Here is a 23,693-nt window from a genome sequence, read left to right on the forward strand (position 1 = left end):
CGCGCGCTCTCGCTGCGTCCAAGGCGGAGTTCCCAGTTCCCTTTGCAACCCGCCTGCTTCCGCGCGACCCCCGGCTCGGCTCTTTTGCAAGAAAGAGTCAAAGTCCGGGCCTCGGTGCCTCGCGAGTGTCCGAGCAGGCTGGGCGCGGTGGCCCAGGGCGGCTGGGCACGCGTGCGGGCGGGGTGGGGACCCGGGTCGAGAGGGACCCCGGCGGCGTGCGGGGGCTGCAGGAAGCAGGGGCGGCGGCCGCTCGGGCCCCGGCTCGGCGGGGTGAGAGACACCCGGAAACGGATTCCTCTTGGGTGCCCGCGCGAGGCGGGCGTCTCGCAGGGAGCGGGAGGAGCAGGCGGGCGGGCGGCTGCTGAGTAATCCCCGCGGCGGGCGGCGGCGGCGGCGGCCTGGGCGCTCACGTCCCCCGCCGCGCTGCAGCCGGCCCGGCTCCTCCCCTCTCCCCCGGCCCGCCCCGCCCCACGCCGCCCCTCCCCCGCCCCGCTCGGCTGCGCGGCGCTCCGGGCAGGTAGAGCCGGGCTCCGGGCGCGCGGGGGCCGCAGCAGCTGCCGCCCCACCTCTCCTCGGCCCTGCGCACAGCCTCGCGCGCCCATGGCCGGCTCGGAGCAGCAGCGGCCGCGGCGGCAGGACGACAGAGACTCGGCCGCGGCGGCGGCGGCGGCGCCCCTGCAGGACGCGGAGCTGGCCCTGGCCGGCATAAACATGCTGCTCAACAACGGCTTCAGGGAGTCTGACCAGCTTTTCAAACAATACAGGTGACCGACGCGCCCGCCTCCCCCGCCCCGGCCACGCGCCCCTCGGGGCCGGCTCGCGCGCTGCAATCCGCCGCGGGCCCTAGAAGCCTCCTCCCCCTCCCGTCGGTCACTAATCCTCCCCGGCCCCGGTGCCCGGGTCGCCTCCCTCGGCCTGCGCTGCAGCCGGCGCTTCTGCGCCTTTGTCACATCGCCCCTTTCCACCCCCGCCCCGTTGTCCTTTCCTTGCGCGGGACCCACTACCCGTACCCCCTCGCTCCTGCGGTCTCCCCTCACTTTCTCGCTCCCCGCCCCCCCAGAGGGGCACCCAGTGCTTGTCCGCTTCTCTCTCGCGGGTCGCCTTCCCGCCGCCGGGTCCGGAGCCTGTTGGCTTGGGACCTGGGACCGGATGCGATTGGAGGCAGCTGGGAGCCTCAAACTCGCAGTGTTGTGCCCGAGCAGCCTTTGTGACACGGAGCACACCAGCTGCCTCGTGCCGGGTTCTGGTGCCTCGCGTTACTTTGCATCATCGTGCATCTTAGATGCTTCTCTTGTTTGAAAACAGATACGCGTAACTGCCTGGCAGTGCAGGAATTAAAAAGAAAACTCGGCCGAACTCGGCTTGCGCCCCTCTCTCTGCCTGTCTTTTAGAACTCATTCCTCAAAATGAGTTGCTAATGCCTTTCAAGCGAGTGTGTTTATGATGGACTTGTCTAACTTGAAAAATGGAGGGATTGCAAATATACGTAAGCGTGGAAGGAAGAACACGTGTGCTCAGTTAATTGCTTTCTTAAAATCCGCCTTCTAAAAAATGAAAGAACTGAAACCTGGTTGTCTCCTGCGAGTGGGAGGAGCCTTCAGTTTCATTGGGGACCCAAAGCATCTGCTTTCTGGTTCAGGAAACAAGTTTGTGATTTGCCCAGTCTCAAGGATGTTGATTAGCAGCTTCCCTGTAGGTGTTTAGGAGCCATATGCTTCACACTTCTTAAGACCTGAGTGGCTTGGTAGGAATAAGGGACCGATGTGTGTCCGTGGTTAAGAGCCACAGTCTGTGAGAGGAAGGATACAGTCAGGTATCTGACGTCAGGCACCTGATGTTTTCACACTTCACGGACTGGTGGTTCTATGGTTGGGCTTTCACTTCTTAATGGCAAAGCAGATATCTCACAACAATAAACTTTATCCTAAAGATAGTTTACCGTTAGATCACTTTTTTAATAAAAAATCTGAAAGTGGAAACATCTTCTTGGCTTTACTCAGGACCCTTTGTTTTTAAAACGTACCAGTCTGATTTCAGTCTGAGAATGTACATTTTTTTAAAAAATGTATGATTGACATAGTGCTCTGTTTTTTTTTTTTTTTTTTTTTTTTTTTTTTTTTTTTAAAGACTACCAGTTTGTGGTGTAGGAGAGGGCTGGGGAAAGCCTGAGTCAAGTTTACTCCTTAGCTGCTGCTGATCAAGATACAGTGCTTGCATATTTCAATACTTATTGCTTTGAAATGTTCTGTTACTGGTTTTAGTCTTCTTTTTTTCCCCCCAAACTTCTTTAGTGTACTTAAATAGTACTTGTAGGTTCTGGTATATTGAAAGCATTAAATAAGGCAAAAATACTGTTACCCAGACAATTTTATGTGCTCCTAGCAGAGGGCGGATTCTGAGTGATAGGAAATTCATTTTTTCACAGAAACAGATATGCACCTAGAAAACAGTTCCTCTGTGGGTGAGTGTGTTGGGAGTGTAGGAGGGGGAAGGTGTCCAGGGAAGATTTACAGTATATAGACAGGAGCTGTCTACTCGGGTTTTGAAATAGGAATTGAAAATGAAAACAGAAACTATTGTAGTCTTTTTCTTGCCAGGCATGGTGCTGGGCTCATTCCTTTATATTCTTACTATTCTAGGGACAAAAAAAGGTGAGCTGTATTTTTATCATGTTAATTTTATTACGAGGGGCTTGAGTCTCTGTGTTTAGCAAGGACCAGGACACAAGCACAGTGGTTCTAAATCAGGGCTCTTTTCCTTATCTCATTCGGCCTGTCTCACTAAAATTATTATACAGTTGACTGTTGAGTAACAGGGGTTTGAACTGCATGGGTCTACTTCTATGTGGATTTTTTTTAATACTGTAAGTATATTTTCACTTCTTGTGATTTTTCTTAACATTTTTCCCCCTCTAGCTTACTTTGCTACAAGAATACAGTACGTAACACATAGAATATGCAAAATATTGGCTATCGGTAAGGCTTCTGGTCAGTGGTTTTGCTACTAGCAGTTAAGCTTTCGGGGAGTCAGAAGTTACATATGGATTTTTGACTGCACAGGGGTTTGATGCCCCTGACCCCAACATTGTTCAAGGGTCAACTGTATTTTGATTTGCCCTCTGACCTTATTTTCCAGAAATTTAAGCTTTTGAAGGGCTGGACAGTGGTAGCATTCTCCCATCAGCTTTCCCTTGAATCCTCCATTTTGTGATGTGGGAAAGCCTTGCACGCTTGCCACTTCCCACATGTGCTGCTGATCCAGATTTTAGAGAACACAGTTGTGTACAGGTGTGGTTGTGGACCAGCGTCCTGCAACCAAGGTTGTAACTGTAGTTTTGCCACTTTTCTAGGTGCTGACTCAAAATTTGCTTCCTATAAAATGGGAGTAGTGCACATCATAATGTGGTCGTTAGGATTAAAAACAATCCGTGGTAGCTGGCATGGTGTAAGCTCTCAGTAAACACGAGCTAGCTTTATACTTGATGCCTTCTCCACAACTGTGCCTTCTTTTCTTTTTTTATGCTTTTTTATTTTTGAGAGAGAGAAAGAGAGTGTGAGCGGGAGAGGGGCAGAGACAGAGGGAGACACAGAATCTGAAGCAGGCTCCAGGCTCTGAGCTGTCAGCACAGAGCCTGGTGTGGGGCTCGAACCCATAAACCTTGAGATCGTGACCTGAACCAAAGTATGACGCTTAACCGACCAAGCCACCCAGCCACCCTGTGCTTCCTTCTTGATGACATAGTTTGAGGAGAGGGAAAAATGTCCTGTATGCAGGTAACTTTTATATTTAAGGTTAGCCTCACATAGTGCATATGAGAGATTTAGATCCTACTATGTTAGTGGAAAACTGCTGTTCCAAAGTTGAATGGCCTGCTGGAAAACTCAGCAGTGACTTTATTGTAAGTATTCCAGGAGCACCTCCACCTGCTCTTTCCAGAGCAATTTGGTTTTCTCCTTTGTTAGGATTATGTTGTCACAGAAGACCATCCTTTCCCTACAAGTAAACCTTCCAAAATCCTACTACGGTTTAACAATAAGACTATTTTGTATCTGGTGTAACAATGTTCTTAAGGTCATTTTCTCATGCTACATTACTGGGATGATAAAAGTTTCAGCAACAGCTATGGAATGAGAAATGGTTACTTCATAGAAACCGATTATCATGAAGGCCATTCTGAATTAGTCGAAAGTCTGGATTGTGTCATTTAGATATCGCAGATCCAGGAATTAGAAATAAATGCACAGTAGAGCCTTTCTTTTGAGCTGTAAGAGGCTCCTAGTTGGTTTTCAAAGTGTAACTGTTACTTCCATTGTAATGCTAGTAATAATGTAACAAGGTGCCCTGTTGTTGGTGCTGAGACCCCATCTGTGCACGTGGGAGATGTGTTCCCAGAGGTGGAGGCAGATGGATGCTGCCATGGGCCCTTTCTGCTTTGAGCCTAAAGACATAACTTTGTACCTTCGTGATACTGACCATCTGAAATCAAATTCCTGTTGTTCATCTTTGGGCTTGGTGATCTCGTGCAGCAGTGCTCACTAGCCACCCTCCCCACACACCACTCTTAACTGATGTTCACATGTGTGACACACACTGAGACCTGTAGGTATTGAGACACACGATAGGTTAGGTGATCCTTACATGAACAAGAACAGGCACTAGATATCAGGTGTTGCGGGGTAGGTACAATGGTGTGGAGGCTAGGGGGCGTAGCCATGGCCTGCTTCTCTGACCTGTAGGTGTGAAGGACAGCAACTTGTAACCCAGCTGGAAGGACACTTTTGTAGGGGAACTGCTGTCTGAGCATGATGATGGGGGAGGAGGAGTTCAGGGGGGAGGGAAATGTGACAGGAGGTGGGGTGGAAAGGGAAGCCTAGGAAATAATGAAAAGCCCACATGGGAATGTGAAATGGGTGAGCCCTGCGAGCTAGCTGATCAATATCATTAGGTCATCCTGTTTGATGGCTTATTCTGTATTTATTTTTTCAGATCACTGGTTAGTCCGTGTTTCCTGTGAGTCAGCGCTGCTTTTCAGGGTTACTTTGCTGCTAGTGGTCTGGGCAACTCCCATTTTATAATGACCGTGTTCCTCATTGCGGCCCTCATGTCCATGATAAACTCTTGACATCCTTTTCTGCTTTTGGCTTGCAGTGTTACTTTTTTACTGTCAGAAGAGGGGAAGCATATTGAGATAGGAGGAAGACAGGAGACATCTGGGGCTCCTGGCCAAAATGAAATTTGTAGCTTTCATTTCACAGGTGGGACATTTTCCCCCCTCCTCCCCTTGGTACTATCATCTCCTCCTGCTTTAACTTCTGGTGTTATTTCTGACTTTAAAACACCTGTGTTCTTAGCCTGCCAACACTACCACTAATTCCTGGCTGTAGGTGTTATTAGAAAGTATTATTAAAAAATCATTGTCCACTAAAACAAGCATATAGTGTTTATAAGGAATGTTCATTGAGCATAAATATGTATACATTTGGACTTGTTATAGAATTTGTAAGTGGTTGTATTATGGAGTACATTTTTGTTTTTTAAATTATAAAAATGGCAAAGATTTACTAAACAAAAGGCAAGAAAAATTCGTGGTAAGGTAATATGTTTACGTTTAAAATGAAAGTATGGATCCTAAATTGTCTAACATCTTTTACGGCACCCATGACAAAGCCATATGACCTGTGTCTTGTTTGTGAGCATGTTGATTAAAGTCGGTCTTGCTATAGAGATGTATCCATATAATACAGGGGTTGCCAAGTATGGCCCGTGGGCCAGATCTGGCCAGCTGTTTTTGTAAATAAAGTTTGATTGGGACACAACCACTCTCACTTGATTATGTATTTTCTGTGGCTGCTTGTGCAGTACAGCAGTAATGAATAGCTGTGACTATATGGCCTAGAAAGCCTAAAATATTTATGGTCTGGTCCTTTATAGAAAAAACAAAAACAAAACCATGACTGACCCCTGGTACAAACCAGAGTTCTGTCTGGAAAAACTCAAAAGCCTCTGTAAGAAACCTGGGCCGGCAGGCACCTGAGCCTGAGCCCAAAACTGGGGTAGGTACATTAGAGGACAGGAAGAGCTTGTAGGCCACCTGTGTTTTCTGCATGATCTGGCTGTTCCCAGACAACAGCATGTTCGTACCTTGCTGCTAGAGTTTATGGAGAATCCATAGTTGCAGAAATTAAGAAAAGGAGAAGCAATGAAAAGCAGAAATGGTGTAAGGGAACTGGCAGGAAAGACAGGAAACTCCTCTGTTTTTTTTCCATCCTCAACTTAGGGCTGTGTTTTGTTTTTTAAACACTCATTCACCCCTGCCCCCCCCCCCCCCCAATTATTGTACTTTCTAGAAAGTTTCCAATTAAATATTCATTTTAATTGGGATTCTTTTAAAAATGTAACTGTAGACTAATGGGAGAACCTATATGTAGGAAATCACCAGAAAAAGTGAATATTCTGTGAGTATAGTATAGGTATATATATGTGTATATATACACACACACACACATTTATATCCACAAAGTTAAAGATATAAACCTTAAAAGAATCTGTGTGTTTGGAGTCCTGCATACTGCATTAATAAGTAGTTTGGGGAGATGGCCTGCTCCTAGTTGGGGGACTTACACTCACTGAAATGAAGTTTTGTGTTTTTCTTTATTTGAGAGAGAAAGTGAGGAGGAGAGGGAGAGAGAGAATACCAAGTAGGCTCCACATTGTCAACGCAGAGCCTGATGCAGGGCTTGAACCCAAGAACTGTGAGCTTGTGGCTTGAGTCCAAATCAAGAGTTGGACATTGAAGCAACTGAGCCACCCAGGTCCTCTGAGAGAGAAAGAATATTGAAGCATAGAACACTTTCTGTTCTAGTTACATGAAACCACTTGTAGATCCCCAAACATACCATATTTAAGATGTCCAGATCTTTTTGCTCAGGTTGTTGTAGCTCCATTTTTCACACCCTAGTCTCCTTTGCCAGGATCCCTCTCCTTACCCAGCAACAGCAGTGGAACTTTGAAGAGGCTAATACTGAGAAGAGCTTTAGAGGAGAATATAAAGGATGTACGGAAAGTAGATGGCTGGGCAGCAGAGAATTCCCCTCTTATGTCAAAACTTTGCCTAGTGCCAGATCTACCCTGGGAGAGGGGCTGGGGTTGGGTGGGGGGCTCTGCCCTTGGTCTCCTACCTTTTCCACCACTTACTCTGTTCCCTGAATTCTTAGTATACTGTTCATCCAGGACATAGGTCCAATTTGGGATTGAATTGCCTTTGTGGGCAAACATGGGAATACAGTCACCACTTGAAGCCTTTTTATGTTGGGAGGGGGGATGCACTCCAGTTTTTGAATAAGGGACTTTGTTGCATTTTTTAAAATTGAGGTATAATTGACATGTTAATTTCAGGTATACAACATAAATGACATTTGTACCTATTATGAAATGATCACTACAATAAGTATGCTTGACATGCCTCACCATACATAATTACAAAAAATACCTTTGTGTAGAACTAGCCATAAATTTGGTGTGTCAGAGGAGAAAGTCAAAACTGCCCGGCAGCTGATTTGGAGATTGAAATAGGGGCTTTTCTTTGTGTGTAAAGGTGGTTGATGGTTTGCCATTTCAGTGCTTTTCCCTAGCTAAGATTGCTTTCTCCATCTCTTCCTCCTTGCTCAAGAATTTCAGAACACAAGAAATACACATATACAACAGGTAGTTACTCCTGTCTTACAGGAAGATGATCCGTTATTACAGAGTAAACCCCTACTCTGTCTACTGTTTGTGGGACAGCGAAGGTGAGAACCTGGTCCTTTGAGGAGGTATTGCTTTACTTAATATCTTTCAGTCTGCCTCAGAAATGGTCCCTTTAATACTTTGTCTTGTCCACAGCTGTGATGTCTGTGAAATCACTAGTTTAGGTGGCTTACTTTCACCTAGTGGTTAATAGTAGATGGTGCGGACTGTATGCCAGGCCACACATCAGTCCTGGAATGTTCTTCTTTATTTGATCCTCCTGCAGTGCTGTGAGGGGTGCTCTTGTTATCTCCTTCTCACAGGGGCTGCGGGGAGGAAGCACAGTTACTCTGGATGACCTGCCCAAGCTTCCACAGTTGAGTGGGAGAGCTGGGTGCAAACCCAGGCCAGCAGGTGCCAGAGTCTGTGTATTTGACTGCTACGCTATACTACCACTCCTCTTAACCTTTACAGTATGAAATGCTCACCTGTGTGCTCTAAGGTCATTTTGGGGCGATGTCCCAGCAATATGCAAACCACCCTAACATGACAGGCTGCCAGGGGGCAAGGAGTCTCCCGAAGCTATCGACACTTTGTGGCTCCCAGTCTTCTATAGGATAAAGGTCCCAGCTGGGCATAGATGTCCTCTCATCTGGCCTGTCCGCTTCACTGACTCTTCCCTCATTCCCCTCCCCACTTGTGCTGGGGTATTTTGTATCCTCTAACTTGTTCTGACTTCTCCAAGATGCAGCTCGGATGTCTGTGAAGAGATGGTATGAGGCCTCAGTGCCCCCACAGGCTCCTTCCATCCCTTTCTTCACTAGTGATGGCTGGACACTGTTTGCACAGCTACCTCTCTGGTATGAGCGAACTAAGACAGTAGAGAGAGGTGGACTCCCTGGTCAGGGATTCCTGGCCTTCCTAAAGTCGCTGGAGTAACGTGAAGTCCAAGAGGTCTTCTGGGCATATCTGCATCCCTTTATTTGCCAGTCAGCAAGTGTAGCCCAGGGGTCATGCTCTTTAGGAGCTCTGGAAGCTCGATTACTCAGCCCCCTCCCCATGCTGATGTATGCCGGGCATGTCTCCTGACTCAGTGCAGGTGCTCTAGAGCAATACCAGTGCCCCTGGAATTGACACACTGCTTCTCAGAACCAGAGAACAGAACTCCTGTCTTGCCTGTCAGCCTCTTTCCTTTGGTGCATTCAGGCTGCCCGGTGCTTCGTGTAGGGCAATAGGGAGCAAAGCTGCCACTGAGCACACGCTGGCCTTGACAGGTACAGTCAGAAGGAAGGAGGAGTGCTCTGATGAAGTGGCCCTGGGGGGCGGGGGGCGTGGCAGCTCTGGGGATTGCTGTCCTCTGACTGAGCTGTCCTCTGCTCAGTGTTGTGTGTGGCTAAGAGGCAGCCTATGCTAAGCGGCCAGTCCTTTGTTGTCTTTTATCAGTCACCTCCAAGGCTCTGGGATACCCTTGGTGGGGGGGAGGGGTGGCATGACATTTTCCAGTGATACTTGCCTCTTAGGAGAAGGCAGGAATCTAGCTTCCCTAATCCCAAATCCCTGTCCTGCATTTCAGGAAGAACTGGTCTTGGGAAGAACTTGGTGGCTGGGAGCAGGGGCTCTCAACTGTATCAGATCTGATGCCCTCTTTTTATGATATATTGTAATTCCCCTCCTGTAATCCTAAAATAAAATTGGCAGATGACATGACGTGTTCACAGTGTCTAAAGGTCCATCGAATGCCCAAATGCTATTCTAAAGGAGAAAAAAAAAATTCGTAATATAAAAATTGCATGTATTTTAAAATATAAATGGTCACTACTCTTTCATCAGATGATGAAGTTAGGTGCTGCGCCTGTGTGTAAGGACTACCTTTGGATTTAAGAAAAGATCAGAAGCCATTCCGTAGAAAAATGAGAGAGAGCTGGTGCACTGTGAAATAAAAGAGGTGGGGAAATACCTTCACTGAAGTAGGGATAATATGTCAACTCCAAAAACACTGTTGAAGTTGAGCAAGCAAGGAAGTGCAACATTTTCGCAATGAGCTAGGCTGCCTGTGTCAGGATAGCATCAAAATCATTGGTTTCCTGCGCTGGGACATGGGATGTGTGCTGACAGCGTGTCTCGGAAAATAGGTCTCCCGTCTTTAAATCCGTCGCCAAGCCAAGTGCTTTGGAAACCAAACCTGTAACAGCGGTCTAGGATGAGAGGATGAATTAAAAAGGCTTATAGGGAAGTTGAGGTGAGGATAAGGGGGTGAGGACAGTATGAGAGAATAAAACCCCAAATAATTTCTCTATTCACTTTTTGTGATGAAACTCAATATGGTACAAATTTCGAATATAGGATGACAAAAATGAAATCTATTAGTGAAAATAATTGGTATCCAGTATTTCGTGGCTCTTTAAAAATTTGTTTGCCTTTAAACGTATTTAAAGTTGCTTTCAAAATCCCTGCTCCATTTGGCATGAGGTGGCCACACATGCTGGCTGGTGTCGCTGCTGTGTCCTGTGCCACAAGCCGTGTTGCTGTTGGTGACATACTTCTCTAAAATTGTGAGTAAATCTTGATAAACCGTATATTTAAACAGTGCCAGCATGACCTTGTACTTCATTGCCAATGGAAGTAGGGTTCAAAAGTTGTTGAGAAGTTGTGCAGGACATGGGACAAGGTCCAGGACTCTCCCATGTTGCAGGGTGTCTTACATCCATGGCCCATTCCACTGTTGTCACTGTGTTGCCCCCAAATGTCCCCACGGATTTCTGAAACCCCTCTATTGAGAGGCACTGAGCTTGGGAGCATGAGGCTCAAGACAAGGTTTGGTCTCTGCAGCTGGAATCTTGAGGCTGCAGGGAGCAGCACAAGGGTGAGGTCTTTCTGGTGACAGGAGGAGAAGGGCTGCCCAGGCTGCTGTTGCTGCTGCTGAAGGAGTGTGGTGAATAAGGCGGGTCCTCCATTGCATCTGTGACAGAGCCCCGGGTGGGGTGCGTCCAGTGCTGGGCCCCACGCATTACTACTCCTATACACCGGCTTTTCCAGATCTCTGTCTCCCTCTCCCTCCTGCCCCATGCCTGCTTCTAGGGCCCAGAGAGCTCCAGGAAGGGCTCTTAGAACTGGTTCTTCTGTCTCCCGCCATGTGGGTGGAGAACCCCTTCTCTTCTTGTCACTGTGGGGCTAGCTTGCAGGACCCGTGTCTTTGCATCCTTAGGTGACTTTTTTTCAGAGCCCTAGTCTGTCTTCCCTGTCCCCACTCAAGTCTTCTTAATTTTTAATCTCCGGGTATAAACTGGCGCATGGGTCCACATCCTTCTCATGGAGTGAGCAAGCTTTTTGCTAAGTAGGTTACACACACACACAGGCCAAATCCCCAGGAATCAGGACACAGTTACCCCAAAGTTACACAGCCAAGGAGATGACAAAGTGATTCTTCTCAATTGGGAGGAAATAGGGCAGAATGCTTCATGATGATTTTCTGTTCCATTGTGCTTAGAAGCAGCAAGCAGGAAACACCCACATATAGCATTTCATCTCTGATAGGGTGCCTCCATACACAGATGTAGAACTTCTCCCGTCCCACCCTCAACTGTGATGTCAGCTGCATCCCGTAATACATGTTTACATGTTAGTTCAACCTGTTCTTCAGTTCTTGATGGCACCATCCTGTTCCTTGCTGGGTGGGGCTCTGGGAAACTTGAGTCTGGGCATGATGTGTCTGTCTCTGAGTTCCTACAGTTCACGACCATGATTTGCTCTCTTTCCCACGTCAGCCTTCTTGCCATCTAGATAGAGGCCTTTTGCTTTGTAATTGTGCTTTCTTGCCTCTTGTAGCAGCCCTCCAAGTTTTACTTCAAGTAGATCACTCCTCCAAAAGTAACCATCACCATATAAGCAGATTTTTAAATGTTTGTATCATTTTATCTTTATCACAAGTAAAAGTTTTGGTGGTATTCTAACAGGGCAGAGAATGAGGGGAAATGATGTTTTGTATCTGAATCCAAGTTGAATTTGCTAAATGACAGAGATTCAGGTTTTGAGAAACTGTTGGATTAAACTAAAATCTCTGCTTGACCTCTTTAGGATTGCTCCTGGTATAATGAGTCACTGTCAAGGCTTCAAGTGTTTCTTCCCCCTCCCCATTCTGAACAGTGAATTGCAGAACCTCAGGTTATATATTGTCAGCTGATCTCTGGAGCAAGAAAGGACTTTATCTTTGCTTCTTGTAAATCATGCTCACCTTCTTTATTTATGTCTCAAAGAAGCAGGTTGAATTCAGCTGCATGCTTGTGACTCTGGAACTATCCAAGGTGAGGATGAGGCTGCTTTTTTGTAGGCCTGCAGTTGTTGGAGTAATTGGGTTTCTCCCTTTCCTTTGCGTTTTATAGCAAAGTGTGCACCAGTTTTATTGCCCAGGAAAGAGTTTTGTTGATATCTAGAATGTCATTTGCTTCAGCTGTTCACCACAAAGATCCAAATGTTTTTTGGTTATTTATTGACTGATGATTGATGAGACACTCATTACTCTGAATTATCAAAATCACACATTGAGCAAGAAATGATTTCTTTTCACGTAGTGCAGAAAAAGGGAGAAAGGCCATGAGAGAGGGGCCATGGCTGTCTAAAGTCTTAGCCAAGGGACCTGTCATGTTGGAATTCTTAAGTTCTTGTTCTGGTGAAATTGCTAATGTAAAAATGGCAAGAAATGAAAGAATGGTTTGGGTGTTTTTCTGTAGCCCCTGTGTGGCATCTCAGATCTGGGCTTAAGCTGATAAGAGAGTTGTTGTCTCTAACTTGAAATTGTGAGTTTTTTCTCTCGATAGAAGAATGTTGGATTTTATTTTAGAGTGAAATAAAACCAGACCTCATCAGAGCTTTCTGTGTAAGCCTACATTTATAGTTAAGGAAGCTTATGAATAATGAAGGAAACACAAATGAAATTTTCTTGGCCTGTGTTCTTCTAAAAACTAAAGGAAAAATATAGGTTCCCTGGCGAGAGACCCACAATTCCATATGAAGTTCAGTGTTGTTTACTAAGACCTATTTTACTAAAATTTTATTATGAAGAATACGCCTCTAGTTTCACTTTGAAGTCTTTGAGTAATAGAGAAATCTGAAATTTTGAGTTGATTATATAAAATAGTATTTGAATTGCTTGTATAAACAGCTGTGTTTAATCTTCAATTAAAGTATTCATGCAGTGTGTGGATTATTGACACACATAATACAGGGACCCTATTATAATTCAAAGATGAGAAAATAAAACATGTTGAGCAATTTTGTTATTTTAAAGATAACCCCTGTTGGAGGATTGGTTGGAAAGGCTTCTTAGGTAATCGATAAAATGTTTTTGGGTGATCTCTTTGGAAGTTGCTAATGATGCTGGTCAGCCTGATATTGGTATGGAATGGAGATGATTGAGTTATCTATTTGTGTGATTTATGATGGAGAAGGAGCTAATGCTAATGAGTTAGGAAGATATTTGATACACATTAATGACAAAATTAGGAAAACTAAAAAAAGTTGACTTTATTTAGCCCAAAGAGTTATTTTCAGAATAGATCAGTAACTCTAAATGAGCATCAGGCCTTAGCAATAAATGAATACGAATTAGCAAAGCTAGAGAGGAATTGGAATAAAGTTAAAAGTATTACAGTCTTGTAATCATACAACAGTCTTGGTTTTTGCTTGCGTTACTGTGCAGGCAAATGGTAATCAAGTGGTAATCAAGTGGGTAATCAATGCTTACTGTTAATGCGCACTGTGTCACGTGCATTTCACCCTTAATCCCAATTCTCTGCACAGCTTGAGGATAAATAGTAGTGTTACCACTTTGCATGCGACAATGGGAAGGCTAACAGAACACAAGTTAAAAAGATGGTGAGTGGAAGATCTGAGCCCATCCCTAGAGTGTATGCTATTCCCCTGCTTTCTCCGAAAGAGTCCTCTTGTTATTGTTTAGCAATACCCAGCAGTATTGCAGTCCCCTTGTTTAGCTTGGTGGTCTCCTGCACGTTTGGTCTTCTCGTGCTCCACTTGAAACAAGGTTATACATACCAGAAGTCTAGAAGGCTCTCTTGGCACCTCCTCTGTCTTACTCATCTTCTGTGTTTCTCTTGCTATTCACTTCTCTTCTTTTCCACCACCAGCACCTAGTTAGTGCAAGCCTCCTCTGACTTAGATCATTGCAGTAGCCCAGCTGTCTTCCTCATAACCCCTGTTCCTTCTGCACCTCTCACCATAGTGATCTTTTCAGTGTGTGAGTCTAATTATGTTGCCTCTGCGCTAGGCTGAAAAATGGTTCTCCAAAACCGTATCTGTGTCTTAATCCCTGGAATCTCAGAGTATTACCTTATATAGCACCCCCCCCCCAAGGAAAAGTCTTTGAAAAGATATGATGAAGTTAAAGATTTAAGATGGCAGGATCACCCAGCTGTATCTCTAATCCACCCAGATTAGATCGATGCACTCATATCCTTATAAGAGAGCAGCAGGGGGAGATTTTACACACAGGAGAAGCTGATAGGAAAACAGAGCAGAGAGAAAATTTGAAGATGCTTATGGCTACCATAAGCCCAGGAATGCAGTGGTCACCAGTACCACACCACACTACTGCTGCAGTAGCCGGGGAATGGATTCTCCCCTAACGCTTCCAGAGGGAGTGCAGACCTGCCACCAGCTTACCTCAGCCCAAGGAAACTGATTTCAGGCTTCTGGCCTCCAGAATTGGGAGAGAGAAATTTCTGTTGTTGTAAGCCACCAGGTTGGTGGTAAGTTGTTACAGCAGCTCCAGGAAACGAATACAGCCTACCACAGGAACTCTGTGGCGTGGCTTGGCCCTGCTCGGTTGGTCCCTTGACCATCTACTGCCTAATCTTTTTTTTTTCTTCTATTTTCAATATTGTCCTTGTGTTCCTTGTAGGTTGTAGCTGTACAAAGCCCAGTGAGCTCATCCTGTGAAATAGACTCATAGCTCTGTTTTTCATCTGACGCTTTATCTAAAAATGAAAAGTAAAATTGCTTTAAATTGACAGTGATTTCGGTCTTAACAAGCTGTAGAATCTATATTAACCTTTATTTAAAATATCAATACTTTGCCAAGTTTTATCCTTCTATAGCCTCTTCTTGCATTGCTGTGCTGTTGCTCTACTCTTTGACCTCTAACCACCATGGTCTTCAGATTCGTGAAGGTTCTCTACAAATCCTGTTCCTTTCCTCTGGTCATCTTATCTCAGTTTGTAATTATACAGAGATAGCACTCGCTTTGCTTGGTTCTGAGCTGTATGGGTTTCAGTTACCAGAGTTTAGTTAAGTAAGACCAGATAACAGGGCTCAGATTTCAGTTACCCCATGTTTGAACTGTGAGTAACGGTATACACAAGCTGCTGGCTCTTCAGCCTGCAAGTCCTCGCATGTATAACAGATACACGTCATGGTCAGTGACCATGTCACTTCTGTCAGAGTCTGCCTGTGTTGGTCACTGTGCATCTACCTGTTCATTTCCCACACAGACTGCAAAGTGTGTCCTTGTGTGCCTCCTTGCCGCATAGGGATAAACCCATATGACATTTCACAAAAATGTATAACTGAAAGAGGGAATTGGCCAACAAAAATGAAACTTCAGCAAGAAGTGATAATATTGGAGTTGAGATATGAATCAAACATAAATGGAGTTATGGAAGGAAAAGCTAACGTGAGAATGTCCCTGCCACCTTTTGAGAGATGACACATGTGGCCATGGGTGCCTGGTGAAGGCATTCTTATTGACACAGAGGGGGAAAGCGATGTAAGGAAAAAGTTGTAGATGTCCCAGAGTTGGTGATGCAGGCAAAAAATTTCATGTTATAGACTCTGGATGGGGCACCTGGGTGGCTCAGTTGGTTGAGCTTCTGACTTTGACTCAGGTCATGATCTCACAGTTTGTGAGTTCAAGCCCCACATGGGGCTCTCCACTGTCAGTGCAGAACCCACTTCAGATCCTCTGTCCCCCTCTCTCTGCCCATCCCTTGCTTGCTCTCTCTCAAAAATAAACATTTAGAAAAAAAAAAAGTCTCCGGTATTTCACAACAAAGACTAAAATTCATACTTAGTAAGAAGTACAACAATTCACGCAGCCTTAGCAAAATGCTGACTGTGCATCGTTAAATTACGTGACAAGAAGGCAAGTGGGCTGTTCAGATATTCTTAATAGGTTTCTACAAAGAAGCAAAGTACGTTAATGCCAATGCCTAAAAAATTAATTTATAGCCCACTAAATTTTCCTGTATATTTTTCATGTCCCTGTATATTTATGTTTTTAATGTTTTAAAATTCTTTAATTATAAAACATTCATAGGAAAAAGTTTACCATTTTAGCCATCTCAGTGTGCAGCTCAGTGGTATGAAGTACAGTTGAACAACTGCATTACCGTCCGTCTCCAGAACTTTTCTCATCTTCAAATGGAAACTCTATCCGTGAAATACTAAATCCCTATTCCTTTCTTCCCTCATCCCTGGCAACCACCATTCTACTTATCTCCCTGAATTTGACTGCTCTAGGTACCTTGTGCAAGTGGAATTATACAGTATTAGTCCTTTTGAGACTGGTTTATTTCATTTAGCATAATGTCCTCAAGGGTCATCCATGTTGTAGTGTGCATCAAAATTTCCTTTTTAAGGCTGAATGATATTCCATTGTATGTATATACTACATTCTGTATATATGTATGTTGTATGTATACACCACATTTTATCTGTTCATCCATTGATGGACACTTGGGTTGCTTCTACCTTTTGATTATTGTGAGTGATGCTGCTAAAATATGGACATTCAAACATCTGTTTGAAGTCCTGATTTGTTCGTTTGGATATATACCCAGAAATAGAATTTCTGGATCATGTGATAATTCTGTTTCTAGGAACTGCCATGGTGTTTTTCATAGTGGCTGCACCATTTTACATCCCCGCCAACAGTGCATGAGGATTCTAATTCCTCTTCATGTTTTCTAAAACTTGTTCTTTGTTTTTTTGATAGTAGTCATGTTCATGGGTATAAGGTGATATCTCACTGTAGCTTTGATTTGCATTTCCCTAATGATTACTGGTGTTGAGTTGTATTTTGTGTGCTTGTTGGTCACTTGTATATCTTTTTTTGGAGAAATACCTATTCAAGTGCTTTGCCCATTTTTTAATCAAGCTGTTTTTTGTTTGTTTTGTTGAGTTGTAGGATTTCTTTATATATTCTGGATATTAACCCTTATCAGATATGATGTGCAAATATTTTCTATTCAGGGATTGCAGTTGCCTTTTCACTCTGTTGATAGTGGCCTTTGAGGGATGGTTTTAATTTTGACATAGTCCAATTTATTTTTTCTTTAGTCACCTGTGATTTTGCTGTCACATCCAAGAAATGCTTGCCAAACCTAATGGCATGAAGCTTTCCCCCAATGTTTTCTTCTAAGAGTTTTTTAGTTTTAGCTCTTAAGCTTATGTCCATTTTGAGTTAATTTTTGTATATGGTATAAGGTAAGCATTTGACGTGCTTTTTTTTCTTTTTTTCACATATGGGTATCCAGTTTTTCCCAGTACTGATTTTTGAAAACACTCTTCTGATTGAATGGTCTTGTCACCTGTGTTAAATCATTTGACTATATACAGGAGGATTTATTTCTTGGCTGTTTTATTCTTTTTTTTTTTTTTTTCCAACGTTTTTTTTTATTTATTTTTGGGACAGAGAGAGACAGAGCATGAACGGGGGAGGGGCAGAGAGAGAGGGAGACACAGAATCGGAAACAGGCTCCAGGCTCCGAGCCATCAGCCCAGAGCCCGACGCGGGGCTCGAACTCACGGACCGCGAGATCGTGACCTGGCTGAAGTCGGACGCCCAACCGACTGCGCCACCCAGGCGCCCCATTGGCTGTTTTATTCTATTGGTCTCTATGTGTGTTATTGTGCCAGTAGCACACTGTTTTGATTACTGTAGTTTTGTAGTATAGAGTCAGTATGATACCTCCAACTTTGTTCTTTTTCAAGATCATTTTAGCTATTCAGGATCCACTGATTTTCCTTATGAGTTTTGGGATGAATTTTTCTATTTCTTCAAAAAACATCATTGGCATTTTAATAGAGATTGCATTGAGTCCGTAGATAGCTTTGGGTAGTATTGACATTTTAGCAATATAATCCATGACACAGGATGCCTTTCCATTAATTAGTGTCTTTGATTTCTTTTTTTTTTTTAATTTTTTTTTCAACGTTTATTTATTTTTGGGACAGAGAGAGACAGAGCATGAACGGGGGAGGGGCAGAGTGAGAGGGAGACACAGAATCGGAAACAGGCTCCAGGCTCTGAGCCATCAGCCCAGAGCCTGACGCGGGGCTCGAACTTGTGTCTTTGATTTCTTTCAGAAATGTTTTGTAGGTTTTAGTATGCAAGTATTTATCTCCTTGGTTAAGTTTATTCCTAAATATTTTATCTTTTTTGATGCCATTAAAAGTGGAATTTTTTTTTAATTTCCTTTTCAGATTGTTCATTACTAGTGTATAGAAATGCAACTGACTTTTGGGTGTTGATTTGATATCCTGATATTTTGCAGAATTTATTTTAACATTTTTGTGGTATTTTTTAGGATTTTCTACATAAATGATCATGTCACGTGCGAATAGAGATAATTTTACATACTCCTTTCTATTTTTGGATGCCTTCTGGTACTACATTGAATGGATTGTTCAGTCTTTAACCATTAAGTATAATATTTATGGTGGGTTTAATGTTTTGATAAAAAATTTTTTTAAAGGTCACACACAGCACGATTGTAGTTTTTCCCCTTTATTATTAAGATAATTTTGCATGGTTTCAGTTTGCATGGTCCTTTTTGGGATCCTGCATGACTCTGTAAAGCAAGCATTTGGAATGCCTGCATTTCCTAGCCTAATACTCCCCTCCATTAGACTGTGTTCCTTGAGATGAAACACTCTGATTTCCTCACTATTTTATCCCCAGCGCATAGCCTAATGTCTGGCAAGTAGTACGTGCTTAGTCCCTAAATGATGTGTGAGTGGTCCTTGTTTTCAAAATGGGTTTTACTGGGGTCCCACTATATGTGCCATGCATCCCCCACCCTTCAAATGTGTGGCTTCTTTGTGGTAGGGGATTGGTCTGGGGGATTAGAAGGTAGCATTGCAGGGTCTCAAATGAACTCTCTCAGTAGGAGAATTAGATAACACTCTGAATGGATTTCTCTCACTTTTTGTAAGGCTTGCCTACATCAGACATTCTGTGTAGGGTTCACTTGGTATTCTGCATTTAGCGCTCTGACACTGTATATGATCCTTTTTGAAATACAAAATTTGGTACAAATGTATGATGGTAGTAAAGTGTGGATGGTGGCAAGATTGCTTTGTGTACTCCTAGTGGTCATAAAGGGATAACAGCATTTTGTGCTGCTGTGCAGCTGTGGAAGGCAGGTACCATGGGTCAGGTTAAGAGAGAGACCTTCAACTTCTTTCATTCTTCAGGCTACATACAGAGACTTCCCTGCAGGTGGGGCCTCACTTGGGGTCAGTAAAATACAACAAAGTGACATTTGCCATACAGCACATCCACACACTCTGAATAGTCCAAAGCAGGTCTAGTGAGGACATTTAGCTCTTATAATTCAACATCAGGTTCTGTATAAAGGTAATGTTTGCATAAAACCAAATCCTCATTATGTTCATTAATTATACATTTTTGGGGGCATCTGGGTGACTCAGTTAAGCGTCCGACTTTGGCTCAGGTCATGATCTCACAGCCTGTGAGTTCGAGCCCCACGTCAGGCTCTGTGCTGACAGCTTGCTTCAGATTCTGTCTCTGTCTCTCTCTCTCTGACCCTCCCCCACTTGTGCTCTGTGTCTCTGTCTCTCAAAAATAAGCATTAAAAGAAAATTTTTAAAAATTTATACATTTATTGAACATCTGTTTTCAAATCACCACGGCAGCTGCTAGGAGGAGACAGGTGTATAATATCCATTCTCTGTCCTGAAAGAGGTACCAGTGTGGTGAAGAAACTCCTTACAGCAGCTCATTTAAATGAAATCCCATCATGACACTAGAAACCAGAAGCAGCGTATTAGTCTGCGCGGGCTGCCGTACCATGGAGTGGTGGCATTAATAACAGAAATGTAATTTCTGACTGTTGTGGAGGCTGGATGTCCAGGATCAGGGTGCGTGGTCAGGTAGTGGCTAGAATTCTCTTGTTGGCCTGCAGACGGACCACCTTCTCACTCTGTCCTGGCCTGGTCTGTTCTCAGAGTACGTGTGGAGAGCGAGAGGTCTCATTTTCTCTAATAAGGTCACCAGTTTTACAAGATTAGGGCCCTACCCTCATGACCTCATTTAGCCTTAATTACCTCCTAAAAGTCCTGTCTCTGAATACAGTCACATTTGGGTTAGGACTTTAACAAACAGATTTGGGGGGTGGGTGCGGGTATGTAATGGAGTCCATAGTAACAGGGATGCCAGACCTTATTGAGGACTTAGACTGAGGCAGGCACTATGCTGTGTGTCCTTATTCAGTCATCCCTGTAGCCCTGTAAGATCGACATTGCCATTTCCCCCTATTTTACAAATAAGGAAATGGAGGCTCAGAAGATTGTTTTTTCAGGCCTGCTCAGCAGAGTCAGAATTTGAACCCAGGACCCTGGAATTAGGGGAGTGTCAGAGGTGGTGGCCTGAGGATAAGTAGGGAAGTAGCCTGGGGGTCTCCGGTGAGGAGCGGCCTCTGACTCTGCACACTTTGCATTAGGGGCATGCTGCTCCCTAGCTGCACGTAGAGAAGTGTATTAAAAGCAGTGATGGCGGTCCATGCCAGTAAAGTAGGTCTTGGGGGTGGGGGTCCATGTTGTATACAGAACCACGGAATTTTAGCCTTGTCTCTTGGGCAGTAGGGAGTCATTGATGGCATTTGAGCAAAAGAGTGATGGGATTTTGTTTTAGAAAGTTAATTCTGGGGGTAGCATACACAGTAAATCTGGAGCTCAGAAAACACGGTAGCAGTTGTTTTAGACCATGTGGGCCCTGCTAGGGTAGGGAACAATATACGTGAAAGCTTTTAGGAAGTATAATCAATGGGACTGTCTGGCTTTGGTTTAACTTTTGTTTGTTGGAGGAGGAGTGGAGAATGTTGGGGGTCATTAGCTAGATTGTGCTGCTACTGAGAGAAGGAATACAGAACGAGGAACACATTGGAAGGATTAAGTAATATAACAGTTTCTTTACCAATTTGGCATAAATTGAGAAATGTTGCACCAAGTGTTTTAACTCTCTTGGGAAAGAAACATGTGGTATTGAATATTGAAAAAGGACTTAAAGTAGCTAGTTGAGTATATTGGAGGCCTCTTATCCACTGTGATTGGACCACTATTGATTATTTAATTTGAGATTGTAAAAATGGAAGAACATTGAGTAAACATTTGTTCTGACTTGCGCTGTATGACCAGGACCATTCCTTTGGGAATTTGCTGTGGATTTTCAAGTTGGCTTTCTTGCCTAAACCACACCTCTGATGCATTCCTGTGATTTTCAAGATCCTGGGCTTTATTTATTTTTTAATTTTTATTTTAGTGAAAGAACGTGCGAGTAGGGGAGAGGAGCAGAGGGGGGTGGAGAGAGAGAATCCCAAGCAGGCTCCACACTCAGTGTAGAGCCCGATGCAGGGTTCAATCCCACGACCCTGGGATCATGACCTGAGCTGAAACCAAGTTTCAGCTCAGTTCAACCTACCGAGCCACCCAGGCATCCCTCAATATCGGGGGCTGTAAAGTGGAGCCAGATGTTGAAGCCAAAGCAACCGGGTGGAAGCTCCTTGGTTTTACAAGTATGTTGTCCCCTCACCCTCACTAATCCAAGAGAGACTTTTAAAGTCCTGTGCCTTCATCAGATTTTTCAAAGCATTTAATTATTTTTCACCTATGTAGTACTTTTTTCATACCCTAATTTCATCTATCTACATAATAAAAAATGAATTATATCATTTCAATCATAAAATCAGTAGGCACAAACACATTTGGGAATAATCACCAGTGAGTCTCCGTTGGCACAGGAGCAGAGCCCACTGGCTTGAGTGTTCAGTAGGTGAAGGGCATCTATTTTTCTCCCTCTAATGTTGGTTCATCTGGAGATTTAGGTGAGCGAAAATTGGTTGAGTTTCTACTATGGTGTGTATTTTGTGTGCGTGCATGCATATAAAATAAGGACAATTGTAGACCTCCATTTGAAATGGTAGTACCATATTTTTCTGAGCTACATTCTAAATTTCTGATTATGTTTAGAGCAGTTACCAACAGGAAATGTAGGTTGTAGGAAGCATTATGTGATGCTAGTTTAAAATGAAACTGGTGTTCATGGAGTTCTCATGAGATACAGTAGTGAAATGAAATGAATCGAGTTCGAGAAAAAATGTGCGGGAAATGAGGGACTGTTGAGTTTACCAGAGAGAGGCGCAGAAGTAGTTGTTTTAGAAAAGGAGATTTTGATTTATATGTCATTTCATAATTTATGACTTCTTAGATTCCTAATACCATCAGTTAAAATGATCACTGCTGCAAAATCAGCCCACCTACTTTCTAGCAAGGCTAAAAGCACAGCTAATTGTAGCTTCTAAAACAGCCTGCACATGTGGTCCATTATAGCAGAAACTCGGTTATTTCCCTTGATGACAGGATTAGCATTGATTAGCTAGCACAGGAAGAGAACCACTGTTGGCTTTTGAGAACACTAGTCTCTACTTTGCAGAGAGCCCGTGTTTGATGGGGCTCTGGTAAATGGCTGGGCAGTGCAGAAAGCACCCAGCCAGGGTCTCAGCAGTGTGGTAACGGTGCAGGAGAGGGCGCAGGAATGCTTCTGCCCCCTCAGAGGAGGTAGGTGCGACACGTTCTGACTCCGGTCCAGCAGGAGGATTGGCCTTTGTAACTAGGTTAGGAATCGCTAGTTAATTGTGAACTTTCTTAGTGACCTCTTCCCTCTCCTATTTCCCTGGTTTGCTTGCCTGCTTGCTTTGTTTGTTGGTTTGTTTGTTTATTTATGAGAAATAGGGCACATAGGGAGAGGGGCAGAGAGGGTGAGAGAATCTCACCTACATGCTCAGTGCAGAGCCTGATGCAGGGCTAGATGTCACAACCTAGGGTTCACGACCTGAGCCAAAATTAAGAGTAGGCGGCTCAACCAACTGAGCCACCCAGGTGCCCCTGTTTTAGTTATTTTAACAAGGAGAGAAATTGAAGCTTTTAATAATTTTTAAATTTCTTAATGTTTATTTTTGAGAGATAGAAAGAGAGTGTGGTGGGGGATAGGCAGAGAGGGAGACACAGAATTCAAAGCAGGTTCCAGGCTCCAAACTGACAGCACAGAGCCCGACTTGGGGCTCGAACCATGAATTGTGAGATCATGACCTGAGCCAAAGTTGGGTGCTTAACCAACTGAGCCAACCAGGTGCCCTGAAGCTTCTAATAATTAAAAAAAAATTTTTTTTAACATTTATTCAGTTTTGAGAGAGAGTGTGAACAGGGGGAAGGGCAGAGAGAGAGGGAGACACAGAATCTGAAGCAGAATCCAGGCTCTGGGCTGTCAGCACAGAACCCAATGCGGGGCTTGAACTCACAAACCGTGAGATCATGACCTGAGCAGAAGCTGGACCCTTAACCAACTGAGCCACCCAGGCACCCCAGCTTTTAGTAATTTTAAATAGTAGTGTGATACTGCTTTTTCTCTTTAAATCACTCCGGGTTTTAAACATACTTAAAAAAGTGTAGCATATTATAAAAATATGGATGCCCTTCATAGAGGTAACACATACTAATATTTGCCATATTTAGTTTTTTTTAGAGAAATACATTGCAGATATAGTTAGGATCTGCTCTGTGTTCCAGCACAATTGCAGTTTCCTTCTCTTCCTCCCCAGAGGCAGCCCTGCTATCCTCGTGTTGGTGTGGGTCTTTGCTGTCCACATTTATACCTTTAT

At 44.0% G+C, this 23,693-nt stretch overlaps 1 protein-coding gene across 1 annotated transcript in view; it reads left to right on the forward strand.

The window, feature by feature from the left end:
- The first annotated feature begins 471 nt into the window (after positions 1–471).
- The window catches only part of TTC39C (tetratricopeptide repeat domain 39C), a 106,773-nt gene continuing 83,551 nt past the window's right edge, over positions 472–23,693 (forward strand). The window contains exon 1 of the mRNA XM_086682643.1: positions 472–764. Within this exon, the coding sequence (XP_086538769.1) occupies positions 601–764 (164 nt within the window). The 5' untranslated portion in view covers positions 472–600. The remainder of the gene's footprint in view (positions 765–23,693) is intronic.

The sequence above is a fragment of the Puma concolor genome, chromosome D3 (assembly GCF_028749965.1).
Source record: "Puma concolor isolate L17-30 chromosome D3, mPumCon1.1.hap2, whole genome shotgun sequence".
Classification (NCBI taxonomy): domain Eukaryota; kingdom Metazoa; phylum Chordata; class Mammalia; order Carnivora; family Felidae; genus Puma; species Puma concolor.